Source organism: Mesoplodon mirus (assembly GCF_964341445.2).
Source record: "Mesoplodon mirus genome assembly, chromosome: 4".
NCBI lineage: Eukaryota > Metazoa > Chordata > Mammalia > Artiodactyla > Ziphiidae > Mesoplodon > Mesoplodon mirus.
The window spans coordinates 63,117,398-63,139,170 of NC_138979.1; the positions used below are offsets into that span (position 1 = coordinate 63,117,398).

At 39.7% G+C, this 21,773-nt stretch overlaps 2 protein-coding genes across 2 annotated transcripts in view; one reads left to right on the plus strand and one right to left on the minus strand.

Moving 5' to 3' along the window:
* Positions 1 to 17,483, plus strand: part of REC114 (REC114 meiotic recombination protein) — a gene marked incomplete at its 5' end in the record, with an annotated part of 112,716 nt that extends 95,233 nt beyond the window's left edge. Inside the window, 3 exons of the mRNA XM_082619136.1 lie at positions 2,136 to 2,348; positions 14,751 to 14,837; positions 17,306 to 17,483. Of these exons, the coding sequence (XP_082475262.1) occupies positions 2,136 to 2,348; positions 14,751 to 14,837; positions 17,306 to 17,470 (465 nt within the window). The 3' untranslated portion in view covers positions 17,471 to 17,483. The remainder of the gene's footprint in view (positions 1 to 2,135; positions 2,349 to 14,750; positions 14,838 to 17,305) is intronic.
* A 77-nt stretch (positions 17,484 to 17,560) lies between these two features.
* NPTN (neuroplastin) overlaps positions 17,561 to 21,773 on the minus strand; it is a 55,396-nt gene continuing 51,183 nt past the window's right edge. The window contains exons 6-8 of the mRNA XM_082619135.1: positions 20,048 to 20,069; positions 19,132 to 19,206; positions 17,561 to 18,577 (exon numbers count right to left, since the gene is read on the minus strand). Of these exons, the coding sequence (XP_082475261.1) occupies positions 19,146 to 19,206; positions 20,048 to 20,069 (83 nt within the window). The 3' untranslated portion in view covers positions 17,561 to 18,577; positions 19,132 to 19,145. The remainder of the gene's footprint in view (positions 18,578 to 19,131; positions 19,207 to 20,047; positions 20,070 to 21,773) is intronic.

Consider the following 21,773-nt stretch of genomic DNA (forward strand, 5'->3'; position numbering starts at 1 on the left):
ATATGTATATAGATACCTCTAGACAAGTGGTCTGAGATTTCTGCCCTACTTATATACTTAATAATTGTGTTTCTACATATAGCTTCCACCTAGCTATGAGGCATAATTTTTTATGTGATTACTTCTCAAAAGGTTAGATAATTACAGAATCATCATGGAAATAGCTAATATAAAGGTATTTCATATAGATGTTCCCAGGTACAGTCTAAACTAGGGTGAGCTGGAAACAACTAATTAATTGTAAATAAGAAAGCTCAGTTTCACAGAAGATTCATAGAACTACCAAAAACTGAATTTAGAGTTCTCTTATCCATTCTTTCCCCCTCCTTAAGGAAAGTTAGCTTTCAGAGATGCTTTTTTTTTTTTTTGCAGTACGCGGGCCTCTCACTGTTGCGGCCTCTCCCGTTGCGGAGCACAGGCTCTGGACGCACAGGCCCAGTGGCCATGGCCCACGGGCCCGGCCGCTCCGTGGCATGCGGGATCCTCTCGGACCGGGACAAAGAACCCGTGGCCCCTGCATCCGCAGGCGGACTCCCAACCACTGTGCCACCAGGGAGGCCCTTCAGAGACTCTTGATAATTTGGGGATTATTCATCCAAGAGAAAAATGGCTGAGGAAATGAATAGGCAATACACGAAAGAAAAAATACAAATGACTAATACACATAAGAAAAATATTCATATTTTTTCATTGTTGGAGGGGGCAGTGATAATGGATTACTTTTATACTCAGGGGAAAAAAATTAAATGTATTAAAAAACGAAGAGAATCCAACAGAGGCAGTAAAGGGGCAGTGGTGTCTATTCTTCTAGACATTATACATTACCACTACTTAGCCATGCCAAGTTTTCTATATCCTAAAGATGTGGCTTTGCTTGATGGCTTTATCTAAAAATTTAAATAGGGTAAACTGTGAACAGGAAAATCAAGGATTTTCACTTACAGGAACTTTCAGGATTTTGTTAACTGTGGTTAGAAACATTTTCCAGTTAGCAGTGTGACTTGCGTATTTAATAAATGAAAAATGCAGTTACTATGTTAGCATCTGAATTTCTTCACAGAAGAAACTGAACAAAGGTACACAATACATACCACCCATTTGGGGTGGCTTTTGTGTAAGCTGAGTTCTCTAAAACTAGGCAGGATATCAGACTAGAAAAAGGAAACTACTTCTATTAAAATAATGGGTGGGCCTCCCTGGTGGCGCAGTGGTTGAGAGTCCGCCTGCCGATGCAGGGGATACGGGTTCGTGCCCCGGTCTGGGAGGATCCCATATGCCGCGGAGCAGCTGGGCCCGTGAGCCATGGCCGCTGGGCCTGCGCATCCGGAGCCTGTGCTCCGCAATGGGAGAGGCCACAACAGTGAGAGGCCCGCATACCGCAAAAAAAAGAAAAAAAAAAAATAATGGGTTTATTGTTATTGTTACAATTTAGTTCTATTTTTAAACTTACAATTAAATTTGATGTAGTTGCCACTTTTAAAATTTTTAATTGCATCTCTCCCGTATTTGCGGACTTGCCAGGGGATGTAACTCATACAGCAAATTAAAGGCAACAGGTGATTGATTTGTCTGTGTGATTTGTACCTTAAGTCTGGCCTCTTTAAGGATAATGGGCACTACAGATTATTAATATGAGATACATTAGCTCTCAGCATTTGCCTGTCCCCTGATCCCCAGTTTTGTGTTTCAAATTCACTGGCTTGTTTAATGTGGTATCTACCTGGTTAGCTCTTTTATATACTCAGGTTTGGAAAATTTTGTTGAGCCAGGACTATTAGCTTCACTGATTTTCCACCTGAGGAATTAGATGGTATGAAACCTTTGTTCCAAAGTAAGACAAAACATTGATCTTTTACTGCAGTCAGTATAGTGACCTTCCTGGTCTTTATGATATGGGCTTTTCCATTTTTGCTGATGTCTGCCAGTTCCTTGAGGGAAATGAATTTAGTATGAGGAGGAGCTCCCAAAAGGGAGAAGAAAACTAATGGCTTTTCTATACCCACATGAACAATCTAGGGTAACTACTCCCTATTCATACCTCTTCCCCTTCAAACAAAGGGAAGACCTCACAGTAAATAAAAGTAAAGGGATAGGACACGAGGGTCACTGAGGATATCTTTTGATTTGTCACACAGAACAAGAGTCGTATGTTCCGGGTGCAGTTTAGTGGAGTCTCAAAGGAGCAGGCGCTGGAACACTGCTGCAGCTGCGTGCAGAACCTGGCCCAGTACCTCACTGTCCAGGTGCCTGACGCAATCAGCCAGGAGCTCAGGCTGAGTCCTAGCCCACTGTGGACAGGTGAAAGCCAACAGAAGGGCTGTGTGCAGAGAATCCCACCACAGCATGATGTAAGTAGGCAAGGGTGTGGCTGTAGGAGAAACCTGACAAGTTAATGCTCTATGGGGGCCAAAATCACAGTGGAATTTGCTGAGTCCACCAGGTTTGTAACTTAAGGATATCTAATGTTGAGTGACTTATTATTATTGATGTATAATTAACTTACAGTATTAGTTTCAGGTGTACAGTATAGTGATTTGATAGTTTTATACATTACAAAACGATCACAGTAAGTCTAGTTACCATCTGTCACCAAAGTTATTAAAATATTATTGACTATATTCCCTATGCTGACATTAGATCCGTGACTCATTTATAACTGGAAGTTTGTGCCTCTTAATCCTTTTCACTTAGTTTGCCCATCGCCCCCCACTCTGCAACCACATTTGTTCTCTGTATTTATGAGTCTGTTTCATTTGTTCGTTTGCTTTGTTTTTTAGATTACACATATTTTAGTGTGTATATATACATCATTTGTGTATATATTCTGTTGTATATATGTGTGTGTGTATACATAAACTCACACAGACCTCATCTTACCCAGTCATTTATTGATGTACACGTAGGCTGCTTCTGTATCTTGGCTACTGTAAATAATGCTGCACTGAACACAGGGGTGCATATATCTTTTATTAGTGTTTTTGTTTTCTTCGGATAAATACCCAGAGTGGAATTACTAGATCATATGGTAGTTCCATTTTTAATTTTTTGTGGAACTCCCTTACTGTTTTGCATAGTAGCTACCAATTTACATTCCCACCAACTGTGCATGAGTTCTTTTCTCCACATCCTCACTGACACTTATTACTTCTTGTCTTTTTGATGACAGCCATTCTGACAGTTGTGAGGTAATATCTTGTGGTTTGATTTGCATTTCCCTGATGATGAGTGATGTTGAGCATCTTTCCATGCACCTCAGGCAAGGGCAACCAAAGCAAAAATAAATGGTCCACAAAGTCCACAGTATTTCTGTAATAATATTAAGATGTTATTTGCCCTTTTGCTCTATGGATATTTGTGTTAATGGGACAAAAGCATTGTGAGTAAACCTGCTGTCACCTTAGCACAGATCAAGGCAGTGGCATCCAACTGTACGCAGTCAGGTTTTTCACTGGTCACTGAAGTAAGAACCAACTAACAAAACCATCTGTATTCTGAAGCACAATGGCTTTCTCCTGGGAAAGCACCTGTATGAATGCATTGGGTGCTGAACCACCTCTTCCTTCATGGAACACCGTTATTACTTGAACAACGGACAAACTCTGGTTATTCAGATTTGGGTGTCTGGTGACATTTTCTCGAATGAAGTGAGCCTGTCATTTTAAGAAAACAACTGATAGTATTTATCGATAATGATGAAATAAGCTTTTCGAGTGAAAATTAGAATCCTGGAAAACTTCTATCTGCCACTTGAGCTTCACAGCTTCCTAACCCAGAAGACCTTCCTGATGGTACTACTAATGAACGTGATTTTTAAAATAATTGACAAAATGTTTCAACATTTGGGAGATCTGTATAGTCCAGCGAACCAGTATTTTTCAAGTGACAAATACATGATGCTACAAAATCATGCATGGATGAAAGACCCAAAGAGCAAAATAGGGACTTCCCTGGTGGTGCAGTGGTTAAGAATACACCTGCCGATGCAGGGGACATGGGTTCGATCCCAGGAAGATGCCACATGCCACGGAGCAGCTAAGCCCGTGCACCACAACTACTGAGCCTGCGTGCCCTGGAGCCCGCGCACCGCAACTACTGACCCCACGTGCTGCAACTACTGAAGCCTGCACGCTCTAGGGCCCATGTGCTGCGACTGCTGAAGCCCACGCGCCTAGAGCCTGTGCTGCACATTGAGAAGCCACCGCAATGAGAAGCCCACGCACTGCAACGAAGAGTAGCCCCTGCTCGCTGCAACCAGAGAAAGCCTGCACGCAGCAACAAAGGTGCAACGCAGCCAAAAATAAAAAAAGTAAAAAGATCACAACAAATTTTTCAAAGTGCAAAACAGACTAATGGATTCTATTTATTTATTTACTTTTGTACCCGTTAATCTCCCTCACCTATTTCACTCGTTCTCCTTCCCCATCTCCTCTGGTAACCATCTGTTTGTTCCCTGTATCTATGAATCTGTTCGTTTTTTTTGTTCATTTGTTTCTTAGATTCCACATGTAAGTGAAATCATAAAGTATTTGTCTTTCTCTGACTTACTTCTTTCAGCATAATATCCTCCGAGTCCATCCATGTTGTCACAGATGACAAGATTTCATTCTTTTTTATGGCTGAGTAATATTCGTTTGTATATATGCGTGTTTGTACCACATCCTCTTTGTCCACTCATCTATCAATAGACACTTAGGGTTACTTTTCTTCCATATCCTGGCTACTGTGAATAATGCTGCAGTGAACATAGGGGTGCATGTATCTTTTTGAATTAGTGTTTTTGTTTTCTTTGGAAAAATACCCAGAGTGGAATTGCTGTATCATACGCTAGTTCTGTTTTTAATTTCTCTTCAATAAATGGTGTTGGGAAAACTGGACTACTTTTTCATACCATATACAAAAATAAAATCAACATGCATTAAAGACTTATATGTAAGACCTGAAACCATAAAACTCCTAGAAGAAAACATAGGCAGTGCACTCTTTGACATCAGTTCTACCAATATTTTTATGGGTCTATCTCCTCAAGCAAGGGAAACAAAAGCAAAACTAAACAAATGGGACATCAAAGTAAAAAAGCTGTTGCACAGCAAGGGAAACTATTAACAAAATTAAAAGGCTGCGTACTGAATGGGAGAAGATATTTGCAAACGATATATCTGATAAGGGGTTAATATTCAAAATACACAAAGAGCTCATACAAATCAACATTAAAAAAATAATTACAAAATGAGCAGAGAACCTGAACAGATCTTCCAAAGATGTATGGATGGCCGACAGACACATGGAAAGATGCTTAGCATCACTCATCATCAGGGAAATGCAGATCAAAACCACAATTCAAGCTCAAGATGGTGGAGAAGGATGTGCTGTCACCCCTTCTTACGAGAACACCAGAATCACAACTAACAGCTGAACAACCAGACAAAAAAATGCTGGAACCTACCAAAAATGATACCCTATATCCAAAGACAAAGGAGAAGCCACAACAAGACGGTAGGAGGGGCCCAACTGCAATAAAATCAAATCCAATACCCACCAGGTGGGCAACCCACAAAGTGGAAAGCAATTATACCACAGAAGCTTGTCCACTGGAGCGAAAGTTCTGAGCCCCACTTCAGGCTTCCCAGCCTGGGGGTCCAGCAACGGGAGGAAGAGTCCCCAGAGAATCTGGCTTTGAAGGCCAGTGGGATTTGACTGCAGGACTTCCACAGGACTGAGGGAAACAGAAAATCCACTCTTGGAGGGCACACAAAGTCCTGTGCGCACCAGGACCCTGGCGGAAAAAGCAGTGACCCCACAAGAGACTGGGCCAGACCTACCTGCTACTATTGGAGGGTCTCCTGCAGAGGTGGGGGAGGGGTGGCTGTGGCTCACTGTGGGGACAAAGACACTGGCAGCAGCGGCTCTGGGAAGTACTCACTGCCATGAACCCTAACAGAGGCCACCATTAGCCCCATCAAACAGCCTGTAGGCGCCAGTGCTGGGCTGTCTCAGGCCAAACAACCAACAGGGAGAGAACACAGCCCCACCCATCAGCAGACAGACAGATTAAAGTTTTACTGAGCAGGCCCTGCCCACCAGAGCAAAAAGACCCAGCTCTACCCACCACCAGTCCCTCCCATCAGGATGCTTGCACAAGCCTCTTAGATAGCCTCACCCACCAGAGGGAAGACAGCAGAAGCAAGAAGAACTACAATCCTACACCTTGCAGAAAGAAAACCACAGTCATAGAAAGACGAAATGTAACAGCAGAGGATTATGTCCCAGATGAAGGAACAAGATAAAACCCCAGAAAAACAACTAAGTGAAGTGGAAACAGGCAACCTTCTGGAAAAAGAATTCAGAATGATAGGGAAGATGATCCAGGATCTCGGAAAAAGAATGGAGGCAAGGATTGAGAAGATGCAAGAAATGTTTAACAAAGACCTAGAAGAACTAAAGAAAAAACAAGCAGAGATGAACAATATAATAACTGAAATGAAAAATATACTAGAAGGAATCAATAGCAGAATAACTGAGGCAGAAGAACAGATAAATGATCTGGAAGACAGGATGGTGGAAATCACTGCTGTGGAACAGAGTAAAGAAAAAAGAATGAAAAGAAATGAAGATAGTCTAAGAGATCTCTGGGACAACATTAAATGCACCAACATTCACATTGTAGACGTCCCAGAAGGAGAAGAGTGAGAGAAAGGACTTGAGAAAATATTTGAAGAGATAATAGCTGGAAACTTGCCCAACAGGGGAAAGGAAACAGTCACACAAGTCCAGGAAGCACAGAGAGTCCCAGGCAGGATAAACCCAAGGAGAAACACGCCGAGACACAGAGTAATCAAATTGGCAAAAATTAAAGACAAAGAAAAATTATTGAAAGCAGGAAGGGAAAAACGACAAATAACATACAAGGAAACTCCCATAAGGTTAACAGCTGATTTCTCAGCAGAAATGCTACAAGCCAGAAGGGAGTGGCATGATATACTTAAAGTGATGAAAGGGAAGAACCTACAAACAAGATTACTCTACCTGGCAAGGATCTCATTCAGATTCCATGGAGAAATCAAAAGCTTTACAGACAAGCAAAAGCTAAGAGAATTTAGCACCACCAAACCAGCTCTACAACAAATGCTAAAGGAACTTCTCTAAGTGGGAAACACAAAGCAGAAAAGGATCTACAAAAAAAAAAAAAAAACCCAAAACAATTAAGAAAATGGTCACAGGAACATATCAATAATTACCTTAAATGTGAATGGATTAAATGCTCCAACCAAAAGACACAGGCTTGCTGAATGGATACAAAAATAAGACCCATATATACACGCTGTCTACAAGAGACCCACTTCAGACCTAGGGACACATACAGACTGAAAGTGAGGGGATGGAAAAAGATATTCCATGCAAATGGAAATCAAAAGAAAGCTGGAGTAGCTACACTCATATCAGATAAAATAGACTTTAAAATAAAGAATGTTACAAGAGACGAGGAAGGACACCACATAATGATCAAGGGATCAATCCAAGAAGAAGATACAACAATTATATATGCACCCAACACAGGAGCACCTCAATACATAAGGCAACTGCTAACAGCTATAAAAGAGGAAGTCGACAGTAACACAATAATAGTGGGGGACTTTAACACCTCACACCAATGGACAGATCATCCAAAATGAAAATAAATAAGGAAACAGAAGCTTTAAATGACACAATAGACGAGATAGGTTTAACTGATATTTATAGGATATTCCATCCCAAACCAGCAGAATACACTTCTCAAGTGTGCACGGAACATTCTCCAGGATAGATCACATCTTGGGTCACAAATGAAGCCTCAGTAAATTTAAGAAAACTGAAATCATTTGAAGCATCTTTTCTGACCACAACGCTATGAGTTTAGAAATGAATTACAGGGGAAAAAACGTAGAAAACACAAACACATGAAGGCTAAACAATACGTTACTAAATAACCAAGAGATCACTGACGAAATCAAAGAGGAAATAAAAAAATACCTAGAGACAAATGACAATGAAAACACAACAATCCAAAACCTATGGGATGCAGCAAAAGCAGTTCTAAGAGGGAAGTTTATAGCTATACAAGCCTACCTCAAGAAACAAGAAAAATCTCAAGTAAACAATCTAACCTTACACCTAAAGGAACTAGAAAAAGAAGAACAAACAAAACCCAAAGTTAGCAGAAGGAAAGAAATCATAAAGATCAGAGCAGAAATAAATGAAATAGAAACAAAGAAAACAATAGCAAATATTAATAAAACTATAAGCTGGTTCTTTCAGAAGAGAAACAAAATTGATAAACCATTAGCCAGACTCATCAAGAAAAAGGGAGAGGACTCAAATCAATAAAATTAGAAATGAAAAAGGAAAAGTTACAACAGACACTGCAGAAATACAAAGCATCCTAAGACACTACTACAAGCAACTCTATGCCAATAAAATGGACAACCTGGAAGAAATGGACAAATTCTTAGAAAGGTATCACCTTCCAAGACTGAACCAGGAAGAAACAGAAAATATGAACAGACCAATCACAAATAATGAAATTGAAACTGTGATTAAAAATCTTCCAACAAACAAAAGCCCAGGACCTGATGGCTTCACAGGTGAATTCTATCAAACATTTAGAAAAGAGCTAACACCCATCCTTCTCAAACTCTTCCAAAAAACTACAGAGGAAGGAACACTCCCAAACTCATTCTATGAGGCCACCATCACCCTGATAACCAAAACCAGACAAAGACACTCCAAAAAAGAAAATTACAGACCAATATCACTGATGAATATAGATGCAAAAACCCTCAACAAAATACTAGCAAACAGAATCCAACAACACATTAAAAGGGATTATACACCATGATCAAGTGGGATTTATCCCAGGGATGCAAGAGTTCTTCAATATACACAAATCAATCAATGTGATACACCATATTAACAAATTGAAGGAGAAAAACCATATGATCATCTCAATAGATGCAGAAAAAGCTTCTGACAAAATTCAACACCCAATTATGATAAAAGTCTCCAGAAAGTGGGCACAGAGGGAAGGTACCTCAACATAATAAAGGCCATATACAACAAACCCACAGCAAACATCATTCTCAACGGTGAAAAACTGAAAGCATTTCCTCTAAGATCAGGAACGAGACAAGGATGTCCACTCTCACCGCTATTCAACATAGTTTTGGAAGTCCTAGCCACAGCAAACAGAGAAGAAAAATAAATAAAAGGAATACAAATTGGAAAAGAAGAAGTAAAACTGTCACTGTTTGCAGATGACATGATACTATAGAGAATCCTAAAAATGCCACCAGAAAACTACTAGAGCTAATCAATGAATTTGGTAAAGTTGCAGGATGCAAAATTAATGCACAGAAATCTCTTGCATCCCTATACACTAATGATGAAAAATCTGAAAGAGAAATTATGGAAACACTCCCATTTACCTTTGCAACAAAAAGAATAAAATACCTAGGAATAAATCTACCTAGGGAGACAAAAGACCTGTATGCAGAAAACCATAAGATACTGATGAAAGAAATTAAAGATGATACCAACAGATGGAGAGATATACCATGTTCCTGGATTGGAAGAGTCAGTATTGTGAAAATGAGTCTACTACCCAAAGCAATCTACAGATTCAATGCAATCCCTATCAAATTACCAATGGCATTTTTTACGGAACTAGAACAAGTCATCTTAAAATTTGTATGGAGACATAAAAGACCCCGAATAGCCAAAGCAGCCTTGAAGGAAAAAAACGGAGCTGGAGAAATCAGACTCCCTGACTTCAGACTATACTACAAAGCTACAGTAATCAAGACAATATGGTACTGGCACAAAAACAGAAACACAGATCACTAGAACAAGATAGAAAGCCCAGAGATAAACCCATGCACCTATGGTCAACTAATCTATGACAAAGGAAGCAAAGATATACAATGGAGAAAAGACAGTGTCTTCAATAAGTGGTGCTGGGAAAACTGGACAGCTACATGTAAAAGAATGAAATTAGAACACTCCCTAACACCATACACAAAAATATACTCAAAATGGATTAGAGACCTAAATGTAAGACCAGACACTATAAAACTCTTAGAGGAAAACATAGGAAGAACATTCTTTGACATAAATCACAGCAAGATCTTTTTTGATCCACCTCCTAGAGTAATGGAAATAAAAACAAAAGTAAACAAGTGGGACCTAATGAAACTTCAAAGCTTTTGCACAGCAAAGTAAACCATAAACAAGACGAAAAGGCAACCCTCAGAATGGGAGAAAATATTTGCAAACGAATCAACGGACAAGGGATTAATCTCCAAAATATATAAACGGCTCATGCAGCTCTATATTATAAAAACAAACAACCCAATCCAAAAATGGGCAGAAGACCTAAATAGACATTTCTCCAAAGAAGACATACAGATGGCCAAGAAGCACATGAAAAGCTGCTCAACATCACTAATTATTAGAGAAATGCAAATCAAAACTACAATGAGGTATCAACTCACACCAGTTAGAATGGGCAACATCAGAGAATCTACAAGCAACAAATGCTGGAGAGGGTTGGAGAAAAGGGAGCCCTCTTGCACTGTTGGTGGGAATGTAAATTGATACAGCCACTGTGGAGAACCGTATGGAGGTTCCTTAAAAAACTAAAAATAGAGCTACCATATGATCCTCCAATCCCACTCCTGGGCATGTATCTGGAGACAAACATAGTCCTAAAGGATACATGCACCCCAGTGTTCACTGTAGCGCTGTTTACAATAGCCAAGACATGGAAGCAACCTAAATGTCCATCTACAGGGGAATGAATAAAGAAGATGTGGTCATATATACAATGAACTATTACTCAGCCATTAAAAAGAATGAAATAATGCCCTTTTGCAGCAACATGGATGGACCTAGAAATTGCCATACTGAGTGAAGTCAGAGAAAGACAAATATCATATATCGCTTCTCCAATATAAAATAAAAAGTTTAAAAAAACATTAATGAGAATGACTTCAAAGTTAATGCTGTTTTTTATTAAAATTAATAGTGGATACTCAAGTGATCAATGTATCATTTATGTCTTCATGTATTTTGTATTATTTTGTACTTATTCATGTTTGAATAAAAATAAAACGATAAAAAAAACACAATGAGATATCCTCACACCTGTCAGAATGGCTATTATGCAAAAGACAAGATGTGGAGAAAAGAGAACCCTTGGTGCACTCTTGGTGGGAATGTAAATTGGTACAACTGCTATGGAAAACAGTACAGAGATTGCTTAGACCAAAGGATTTTAATATAACAGAGTATAAAAAATTCCTTGCTGTGATTTCAGATTCTACCTTGAAACTAACCTTTAAGAAACTACCACTTGTTGAGTTTTGGTGTCATATCAAGGAATATCCACAATTACCTGAAAAACCCATTTTAAAAAAAAAACTTTCCATCTATATATCTGTGTGAAGCCGGATTTTCTTCATATACTTCAACCAGAACACCATGTGTCGGCAGATTGAGTGCAGAAGTGGATAGGAGAGTCTAGCTAGATATTAAAGAGATTTGCAAAAGTCATTATACTTTTGTTAGGAAATATAGTTTTCATTAAAATGTTTTTAATATATAATGGTTTTACAAGTTTTAAATGAATAAAATTTTTGTTTTAATTTCTAACAGATAAATATCACATGTAACTCAGAACAAAAGCTGTTTGTAAGAGTGTAAAGGAGTCTTGTGATAAAAGTTTGAGAATCTTAATTACAGAATTTCTCCTCGAGGTACATATTCTAGCATTTCTTTGGCATAGTCCCACATGCTGCTAGCATAAGCTACCTCTGCTCTTGGGATGAAATTCTAGTTTCAAGCTGGGTTTTCTTATTTTCTATTTTGAGTAATGATTTTCCAAACCTGGCTTTCCATCACTTCATCCTGGAAGTTCCCCTTAAACTCACTGGGCCAAGACAATTCACTTTTGCTGTTTTATCACCAACTTTCTTTTCATAGTTTATCTGGGGCAAACATAGATTTACAATATTTATCATAAAGTGTTTTTCTTTAAACAAGTACTGTATGATTTCTTCTTGACTGTTTAATTTGCCAAATCAGATTTTGATGTTTTAGAATTCTTCCCCTTCATTTGTTTCTGCATGACTTTTGTTGTGAACATGTCTTAACACTAAAGCTGGCGTTTTTACAAACCCTGGATCTAGTTTAAAACAGTTTTGCCTCATCAGCTGCTGCTGTATTCTTTAAGAATCTCCTCTCTACAAATGGGATGGAATGGCTTATTATAAGGTACTTTCTTGCTTATGACAAAACTTTGTTTTTTCTTGATTCTCTATTCAAGTCTTCCTCTGATCTGTAGTTTGGTGTTCTGAGTAGATGAGATGGCACAGTGTGGTGCAAAGACCACAGGCTTTGGAATCAAAATGATCTAGGTTTGAATCCTAGCCCTATGAGTAGCTACGTGATCTCATGCACGTCACGCATCTGTAAAATGGTGAGACTGAAATTCTTTCTATAGCAGCTAGGACAACACCTGGCAAACACCTAAAGAACATGATCCGTTATTACTGTCACTGCCAGTGCTGTTACCCTTTCAGATCTGCCTTCCCTTGCAAATGAACAAATGAGCATCCTGGTCAGTTATTACCGAGGGTAAGAACTCACGAGTCAATAGGGCCATGGTAAGACGGGAGTGTCTGATGCTGCAGAGCAGGAGACAAGATAAAGCTCCTGGGTTAATTCACCAGCATGCAGGCATTCTGAAGCACTACCTACCTACAACATTCTAGTCTTCCTAATGCCAAAAACTCCTAAGGCTTGCCCTTAGCTGCTGCTGTGCAGATTTGCTATCATGCTCCCTTTTTCAGAATCCAATTCAAGAGGTGCAAGCTCTGGCCTATATATTTTGTCTAAAACAGCTATTCTCTTCTTTGCAAATAGAGATAATTCCATGTCTTTCTATTTCAAGTTCTTGAGTCACTTCCTGGCTCTTATTTTGTTTTCCTCAGCCTTCTAATTTTTCTAATTGTGGCCTAACCAGGTATTTCTCAACCTGAGGGCTTCTAAGGCAACCCAGCCTACTCAGAGAGGGGGGCAGTTCCTAGGTGAACTCTTTCCTCTGTTAGCACAAGTAGTCCGGCAGAAAGCGGCCAGGGACTCGTTCCTGTGTGCACAGAACCTTCCATCTCTCTGCACTTGGGCAGAGGACTGTCCAATCCTTAGGGCCACCCCAGTAGCCTCAGCTGCTTCCATCACACTTGGCTATAGGTCAGTGTGTATGGCATATGAATTTTGGCTGGTGTCTTTCCCAGTTGTTTGAAGAACACAGTGTGAGCTGAACTGATGGGTCTCCTAGGAAAACATCAAATATCAGAGCTGGAAGAAACATTAGAGTCCGACTTTTCCAGATAAGGAAACTAAATAGAGAAATGGGGCTTGCCTAAGGAGTCTAGACTCATGAAGTCCCTTACCTTTTTGCTCATTTTTATTTTAGTATTCTTGACTAGTTTTCTTTTCTCTTTGTTCTTTCCTTCCTCTCTGCCACCCCATTTTTGATGCTTCCAGGTATGCATTTCTGCTAATGCACACTAACTAGCAACAGTCAGCTTCCACGTAGAACATTTACTTCTGGCAGTCAGAACATGCTGCTGATAGAGACCCCTTCCAGGGAGGGTCTTGGATTCTCCCTGAGTGACGCCACTAGCTCACAACTGTCTGGAGATTAGCACACTACAAGCACCACATGTATCCAACACATAACCAGGCTGCAGACACGTGGCTATAGGAAGGAGGAGTGGTGGGGCTCTTGGAAAGGTTTATGCTTTTAGGTAGAAGCAGCCCTCAGAGCCTCTTACGCCTCCAGGCCTCCTTCTATACCTTATTCACTCCGTTTGCCTAGAAAACATCCCCTGTGTTCTGCTAGAGAACAAACCTCCTATAACAGGTTCCTTTGAAGCAGCTGGACTCTAAAGCATTCCTACCCTTCATGCTTGGCGCGCACACCCCTCCTGTACTCCCTTCCACTCTAAGCCTTAGGTCTTATTTACCTCCATTCCAGCACTTCCTGGGTTGCATTCTAATTGTTGTTTTACTTGCTAAGTTCTTACTGGGCTGTAGGTTCTTGAGGGCCGGACCTCTACCTTGTTCTTTGTGGCTCCCTTCCCTTTATCACCCCAGTGTCTAGTACACAGTAGGCACAAAACATTGTTGAAGATATCTAGGAATTTTACTAACAGAAGAACTCATTCCCTCAGAATGTCTAAAATGAGATTTTTTAAAACTTTTATTAAAAATGTAAGATTATCTTGCAACTATAGGGTTTTTTCCCATTTTCCTTTTTCACGGTGAACATGTATTACTTGAGTAATAATTTTTAGAAGGTGACAAATCATGATTATCAGAAGCTGGGCAATGTCCACTGCCCTCCAGTCCCAACACATGGTCCTGGGCTGGGCCTCTGAAGACAGAAGTACACCACGGTGTCAGACAAGAAAAAGCACTGCCAGCCTATGAGACGTAAGGAACACCAGGCACAGGGCAGGCGGCTCAGATTTAAACTCTGTCTGTACCTCTACTGTGGTAAATCAAGTAACAGCCAAGCTTAAACCAGGACAGACTACACCAACAATCTTACCACTTTCACTGATGTTTTCTTTCTTTGAACATGAATGCATGTGTTTCCACTTCTTTAATGACCTGTTCAGCCATTCGCCTAATTGCACGTAGTTTCACTGCAGTCACACCAGAACCCGGAGCAGCAACAGTGGGTACCGGCTGGCACAGGCACTCCAAGAGGAAGGACCTCAGTGGCCTGGTTAGCTCAGGTAGGGCCTATTTCCATGTTCAGTTTTCATGTCAGGAAAAACAGTGATCCTGAAGAATTTGTATCCCTCTGTTCAATCCAGTTAAGAACAGTAACTTAAAATGTTGCTATAGAAGATGGTAAAGACAGAGACAGGCCATCTCCACCTACCCTTGTAAGATTAGACACGATGACACATACTGAAGAGCTATTCTCCTGAGGAAATAAAAGATGAAGAGTGGTCTATAGTGTTAGCCTTTAAATGTGTGAGATAAAGAATTTATTCACCACCTATCCCAGAAAGAGGAATACAGGTAAGAATTTCAATTTAATTTTGGAAATGAAATTTGGAAACTCTTCTAAGACAAATATCAATATGAATTTGGAGTCATATCAAGGATAGTTTCTGTGGGGGCTAAGGATGTGTGGAGACCCGGGAGGATTCAACTCTGTTACCACAGAACTGCTTTCGGACATGCCCTCTCCCTTTGCAGTTTGCTGTTACCACAGACTCCTGCAGAACTGTTCATTCAGGCTCGCTCAGGGTTCCTGAGGCCTGTTCTGCTGGGAGCTCCTGAAGATGGTCTCCTCCTCGCTGCATTCCCTGCTGTGCTCGACAGCAGGCTCTCAGCCTATGCTTTCCACACCACAGAATTCTGCAAGGAATTCATCAATATTCAAGGACGAATTTCCTTTTTAATTTATCTATTAAACTGTGCTAACAGTGGTGTAAGAAAGAAAATACAGGTGTTTTCTCCATCTGGCTCACCACTCACTCAAAATAAATGGACAGTCACGGGGCAGACGTTATAGTGCCCAGTTTGTAGCCTCATATCTGCACTGGGGTTACAGGTTAACTGATTCAGAGTGGCTGAGTCACAGAAAAAAACATGAGCAAGGCAGTGTGTGATGTCCTTATTCAGGAAGTATCAGTTGCTATAAAAGGTGTACTTCAGCCCAGTTTGTTTACATCATATAGAAGAACCATGTATAAAGAAAAAGCACCAGGCTGGGAGCTCAGGTATGTTACTTGTTTGCTCTAACCTTCTAGACAAGTTGTTCTTTGAATATAAGTTAGGTAAAACTCTTTGAGAGCAACTCAGCAATACAGATAAAATTTAACTGTGTATCTTATTACCTATAATACCATTTCATCTACACAAATATACATACAAGGATGTTTTTCAGTGTTTTTTATAGTAAAATTGGAAACGTAATTATTCACGAATAGGATACTGAGTGGTTAAAGAGTGCTGTAACCTGTAACCACAGGCGCGATAAAAATGTAGTCACTAAAAGTGATGTCTATATCTATTGACATGGAAAGATATTCATAGTACATTGTTTTTAAAAGGCTACAAAATAGCATGCATGATTTTTGTAGCAAAAACACAACGTAATTTGGAAGGAGATATACTAACATGTTAACAGTGGCTCTCACTGGAGAACAGGGCTCCATTTTACTTTCATTTTCTTCTTTCTACCTTTACATACAGTCTGGTTTGAATTTAGAAAAGTCAAGTTCTATTATAGATAGTTCCTAGAGAAATGTCAGTTGTATACATATATACCAAACCATGCCATCCATGGAAAGGGTAGAAAACCACCTACCTAAGTAGAATTAACATGAGGAGCGAATAAGAAGGCTGAATCAAAGGCCCAGACGTAATTGAACCACGCACAGAGCTGGAGCCATCTTCGTCACATGGGACTGTGGATCCACTGTCGCCTTATCTTCCGAATAGCCAAGCTCGGTTAGACTTTTATTTGAACTCTCCTAGTATTTAAATATTGGCAGCTTAGTCAAATGGTGTTAAAATACAAGTTACCAAAGAAGGCATACAAATGGCAAATAGCATGTGAAAAACACATTACATGACGTTCTGGAAAAGGCAAAACTATAAGGTATGGAAAACAGATCATGGTTGCCAAGGGTTGAGGGTCTGACAAGAGCAGGTAGCATGAGAAACTTCCTGAGGGTGGTGGAAATGTTCTGTCTTGATTGTGGTGATGGATACATGCCTCTACTTGTCAAGCCTCACGGATAGGACCAGAAAAAGCGAGATAATTGTGCCCTTGGGATGGTCAGTTTGTGACCTCTGTATTACATTTAGAACCCAGTTTCCGTATGATGAACTGCTCGCACCCATTCTTCCACCTATAAGGTGGAAAGGATGAACTAAGTTAGTGGCGTCCATTCATCAATAGGCTTTATCAATCCACAAACTTATCAGCACCATACTCTTCATTGAAGCAGGATCTTTGCAAATCGTTTCATTAATATACTTGAAATACCTAAGGATACAAGTTTATCTCACTTTGTACATTTAGAAACATTATGTAAAGGAACTCTGCAAAGCTAATTGACACTAATTTTTCGTGTCTGTTTCCCAGCTCTTTCCTTAAGGCAAAGTTTTTCTGTGTTCTATTATTCAGGCTGTTGTTTTCTCCTGTAATCTCTAATAAACTACTCTTCTGGAATCCCCACAGTCTCTCCTGGCATCAGAGAAGCTGCCCGTGGTCTATGAACAATCTGCATGGAACACAGAAGAGTTAGGTCCCTTTCTACGCTTGTGCCTCATGGATCAGAATTTCCCAGCATTTGTGGAAGAGGTGGAAAAGGAACTAAAAAAGCTGACAGAGCTGAGCAACTAACATTCTATGTACATACAGAACTGAAGAACTTCAGCGCAATGGAAAAAATGCTTCCTCCTAAGATTAGAGAAGATACTAGAATAAAGAGTATTATTCCAACACCTTTTATCAGTTTTATTTTTAAAAACAGGTGAATCCACGTTTTTATACATCATTGCACTTCAACAATTACACAAAACACAAGTACATGCATCTACCATTACGCACCGTGTGAGAACCCTGCCGGGTGTGAAAATCTACACTCAATCAATGAAAAAATACAGTGTCAACCTCAAAGTATAACTAGTTGCATAGTATACCATGCTGTAACATTTCAAGGTCATTGAAAACAAAAGGTAAATTATAAAAGTTTGCCTTAATTGAATGTACAATTAGGTTCAACACATCAGTGCAAAAGGATTTAAGAATTTACATGATTTAACAAAAGAAAAAATAATCACTTAAAAAGCAATCATACATATATACTGCAGTTCATTATATCCATTCAGTGGACTGTTCCAGCTTCTTATCAAAGTCATAGGTTAAGCCCTTAAAATTATAGATTTCAGTTTATATTACTCATCTTTATGTACCAGAACTGAAGTTTCCTCATCTGACAACATACAGTAAGGAATGAGTATCAGCAGCTTAAAAATGAAACAAGCATTTATTTTATTTTGGATTTCTCCCACCCCCAAAAATATAAATATATATATATATTTATATACTGTATATATCTGTAGGTTTTGCTGTACTTTACAAAAATGTGTCACTAGATGGCAGCAGTGCATTTTAGAGCTTTGCCAATTTAACAGCTGCATTAAGTAAAAAACGGTGCATGCATGATCTGATCCTCAGAGGACCTTTTTACTTCTATTTAAATATTCTACCAAAGGGGGGAAAAAAAAAGCAACATTCACAGCACATCAAGCCCAAAATAGTTTACACCTTCTACACTGAAGCATTGTTTAAAATGTACCTGGCTAGGTCACCCTTACAGGAGAGGCTAAATAAGGCATGCTTTAGACAGTCATCATGGTGCTGCTCACTTGAAAGGGAAAGAACCAAAGAGGTACAAGCAGAAAATTTAGCAGGTCATGTTGCCACCAGTTTCAGGAACCTAAGGATCTGTGAAGAAAGAGTATTTAGAAATATTTAGTATTAGAGTATTTAGAAAGAGAATATGCACTATTAAGACTACACCAAGTGCCTATAAAACAAAGCTTTGGTTCAAACAGCATGCATGCTCAGGGATGCGGTGTGGAATTCTGATCTCCATGTGCCTAACCGGAAGGTACTCCAGCCCAGCTGTGCCTGGCCACCATTCTTGCCTTGCCCTCAGAAGCAAAGTGGGACCAACTGGCCTCTGAGAATAATCCACCTAAGAAGGTGACAATTTCATTTTTACCTCTTTTTAAAGATGTAAGTAAAGTGGTGTTTTGAAACATCTTACATATTCTGAAAACCATTTATGTAAATAAGTGGAAGAGCTCAGCTGAAAATCTTCCTTTCCAGCTGCTACACTGGAGAGACAACTTGTTCCACCAGTACTGGCTGCTCTTGAAATCAACTAAAAGATCTTTCAACATAACACCAACTATTGAAGAATTTTTAATAAGGTCAACAGAGGCACATTCATGTGAATATAATTTTTTAAAATTTCTAAAGAAGGCCATACTTACATTACAAGTAGTACTTAATTTGTGTTTCTCTGGCGCAAGTTTTTATCTTTGTGATTGTTGGTAGAGTTGGTTTTCCTTTGGAGGAAAAATTGCATTTACAAGAGTTAAACTCAAGGTCAGTAGCAACTTTTGAAAGTATAACACACGGAAATACAGGGAGTCTTCCACTTACTGCCATCCCTGGTATAGTAAGAAGTTTTATTCCACAATATTAATACACAATCAATATTCCTGTGTAAAGTGCCTACATACCTTAAATTAATAGATCCTTTTGACTCCCAAGGCAGACAATATACCGGTAACTTTCCCTTTGATTTGTAAACTATAATTACTATCAAGGTGAAATAGCAGTTTTTTCTCTACTCAACACCACTGTCTCTTCTCAAATAATAAAAGATACTTAATTATATACAGGCAGTGCTGTGCCCTCTAGCACTTAATAATTTGGGCACTGTTTGCCTGCCTCTGGCTCCTTAGTCCCCATCTCTAGGAGATTCTGCTAATCTTGGATTGATTCAAAATTTGCAATTTTGTTTCTTGGATACACGCAATTTAATGGAGCCAGGCAGTTTATCCATGCTATAGTCGAGCTTGAAATTAACTTTAACAAAACCTGAAGTCTCAGATATACTGGTGATTTCCCCCACATTATCAATTTAAACATATGGGGTGTGCAAATTTTAAGCATTTTTTTTGCATGGTATTCCACTTTGTATTGCTACTAAAAAAACTGTACAGCCTGTCCTGGGAATCAAATGGCAATCAGTCAACTCCATGTCTGGCTAAGAAGTCTACACTGCAACACTGTTTCCACTCACTGTCTTCCCCTACAGTCTTAGCTAGCCCTTTGATTAAACGGCAAATACAAAATAACCCAACCAGAAACTACTGAATCAATGTCAAATAAACTACTTACATTGGCCCAGCTGGTTCATCGTCTACACAGGTGTTCAGTTTTTAATAATCCATTGAGAGACAGAAGAAGAAAGGAGAAAATTGTGAGACTCTGCATAAGGATTAACAGAACAGCAAACGGCAAGTGGCAAACATGGCTATTCATAGCATTTATTCAAGGCCATTCCATCTGGAGGTGCAAAACACTCATGGAGTTATTATTTCTAGATTCAGGTTTTTAATGGCAGGTATGTTGTTTCAATGGTTTTAGTTAACACTTTGAATGCTTGTCATGAAAAACTGCAACTGTAGCGGACAGATAGGCTGCAATATCATTATACTCATCTTGTCCCCAAGTTCCAGTGGTTCACTCTTAAATAGATGAGAAGACAAACCAACATTTCAGTTGTAAAATCCTGCTGTTTGTTTTCTTGTGGTGAATGCATGTATAGTTTTGGCTCAATCCTGCAACGTAGATGGATGTGTATGTTCTATATGTTTAACCACACATCCTCACTTCCCCAAAGGACACTGTTCTTGCTGTTTTGTAATCTTTAGGAGAGTCTTTAGTCTGGAGAATGAGATAGAGGAGGCCACAATGGTTCAACCTAATACTGGGTCAGCCAGGCTAGGCTATGCCAGCAACAAGTGTAGGTAGACCAGAGGATGTTCTGTGACAGACCAGGGAAAGCTGAATGGTGCTGACTTCCCTCTAGAAAAGACTTCAGATAGAAAAACTGGCTCACTCTTGTGCCCTGGCCAAAACCAGAGCCCAAACCCAGATGAGCCATGAGTTTTTTTTTTTTCTTTTTAATCGAAAAGCTTACATTATCTGAGTTTAGGTGCCTTCTTAAATTGGTATTTTTCTGATTCTGATTTGTAAGTTTTTCCTTCCTGTTTCAACTAAAGGCAACTTGGTCCCCTGTAATCAGGGATATATGTGTCTGTGTATGTGTGTGTGTGTGTGTGTCTGTACACACACACACAGATTTTTTTTTTTTTAAGGCCCACAAAGGTGGGGGAAACAAGTTAAGTGCTCTTAGTTTCTTTTTATTTTACAAACGTCAGGTAGACTAAATGATTCAGAACTGAAGGCTTCTAGAAAAACTCTCAGCAGGATTCCACAAGGGGGCTTGGTGCACATGAAGCAGTTATGGAGATTACAGTCTCAGTGTAGGCATCTGCAGGAGCACACGTCAGGAGTAATGTCTGTCAGAGGGAGACATTGCTCCACCTGTTCCTTTGAGGCAACGGAGAGGCAAAGCCACCGCCAGCACACACAGTGACTGGAGCAAAAAAAGATTTCAAAAAAAAGAAAAAACAACAAAACAAAACAGAAACAAAACTAACCACAAACCAGTGATTTAGCCAGAACAATAGGCTAGCAACACACCAGTGTCCACAGGATTCTACTACTAACAATAGTACACTATCGAACAGTACAGAGAACAAACTTAAGACTCAGACACCCAAGACATCTGTGTGCTGTGTATACAGTGGAGATATACAAAGACGTACCAGGTACTGAGACCCACGAGCCCAGCCTAGATCCTCCCTCACCACAACACCCTAACGCTCTCAGCATCCTGGCCAAGCCAGCTCAGCTACATGCTAGGAACTAAGCACTTCTGGGACTTACAGGAAAGGACACAGGAGCAAACTTAGAATATTTTTAGTGCTCTCTGGCTGTGCACCCGAAAACACAAAATTCTAAAGCAAGATAGCTGATTCAAGAATATCACCAATCT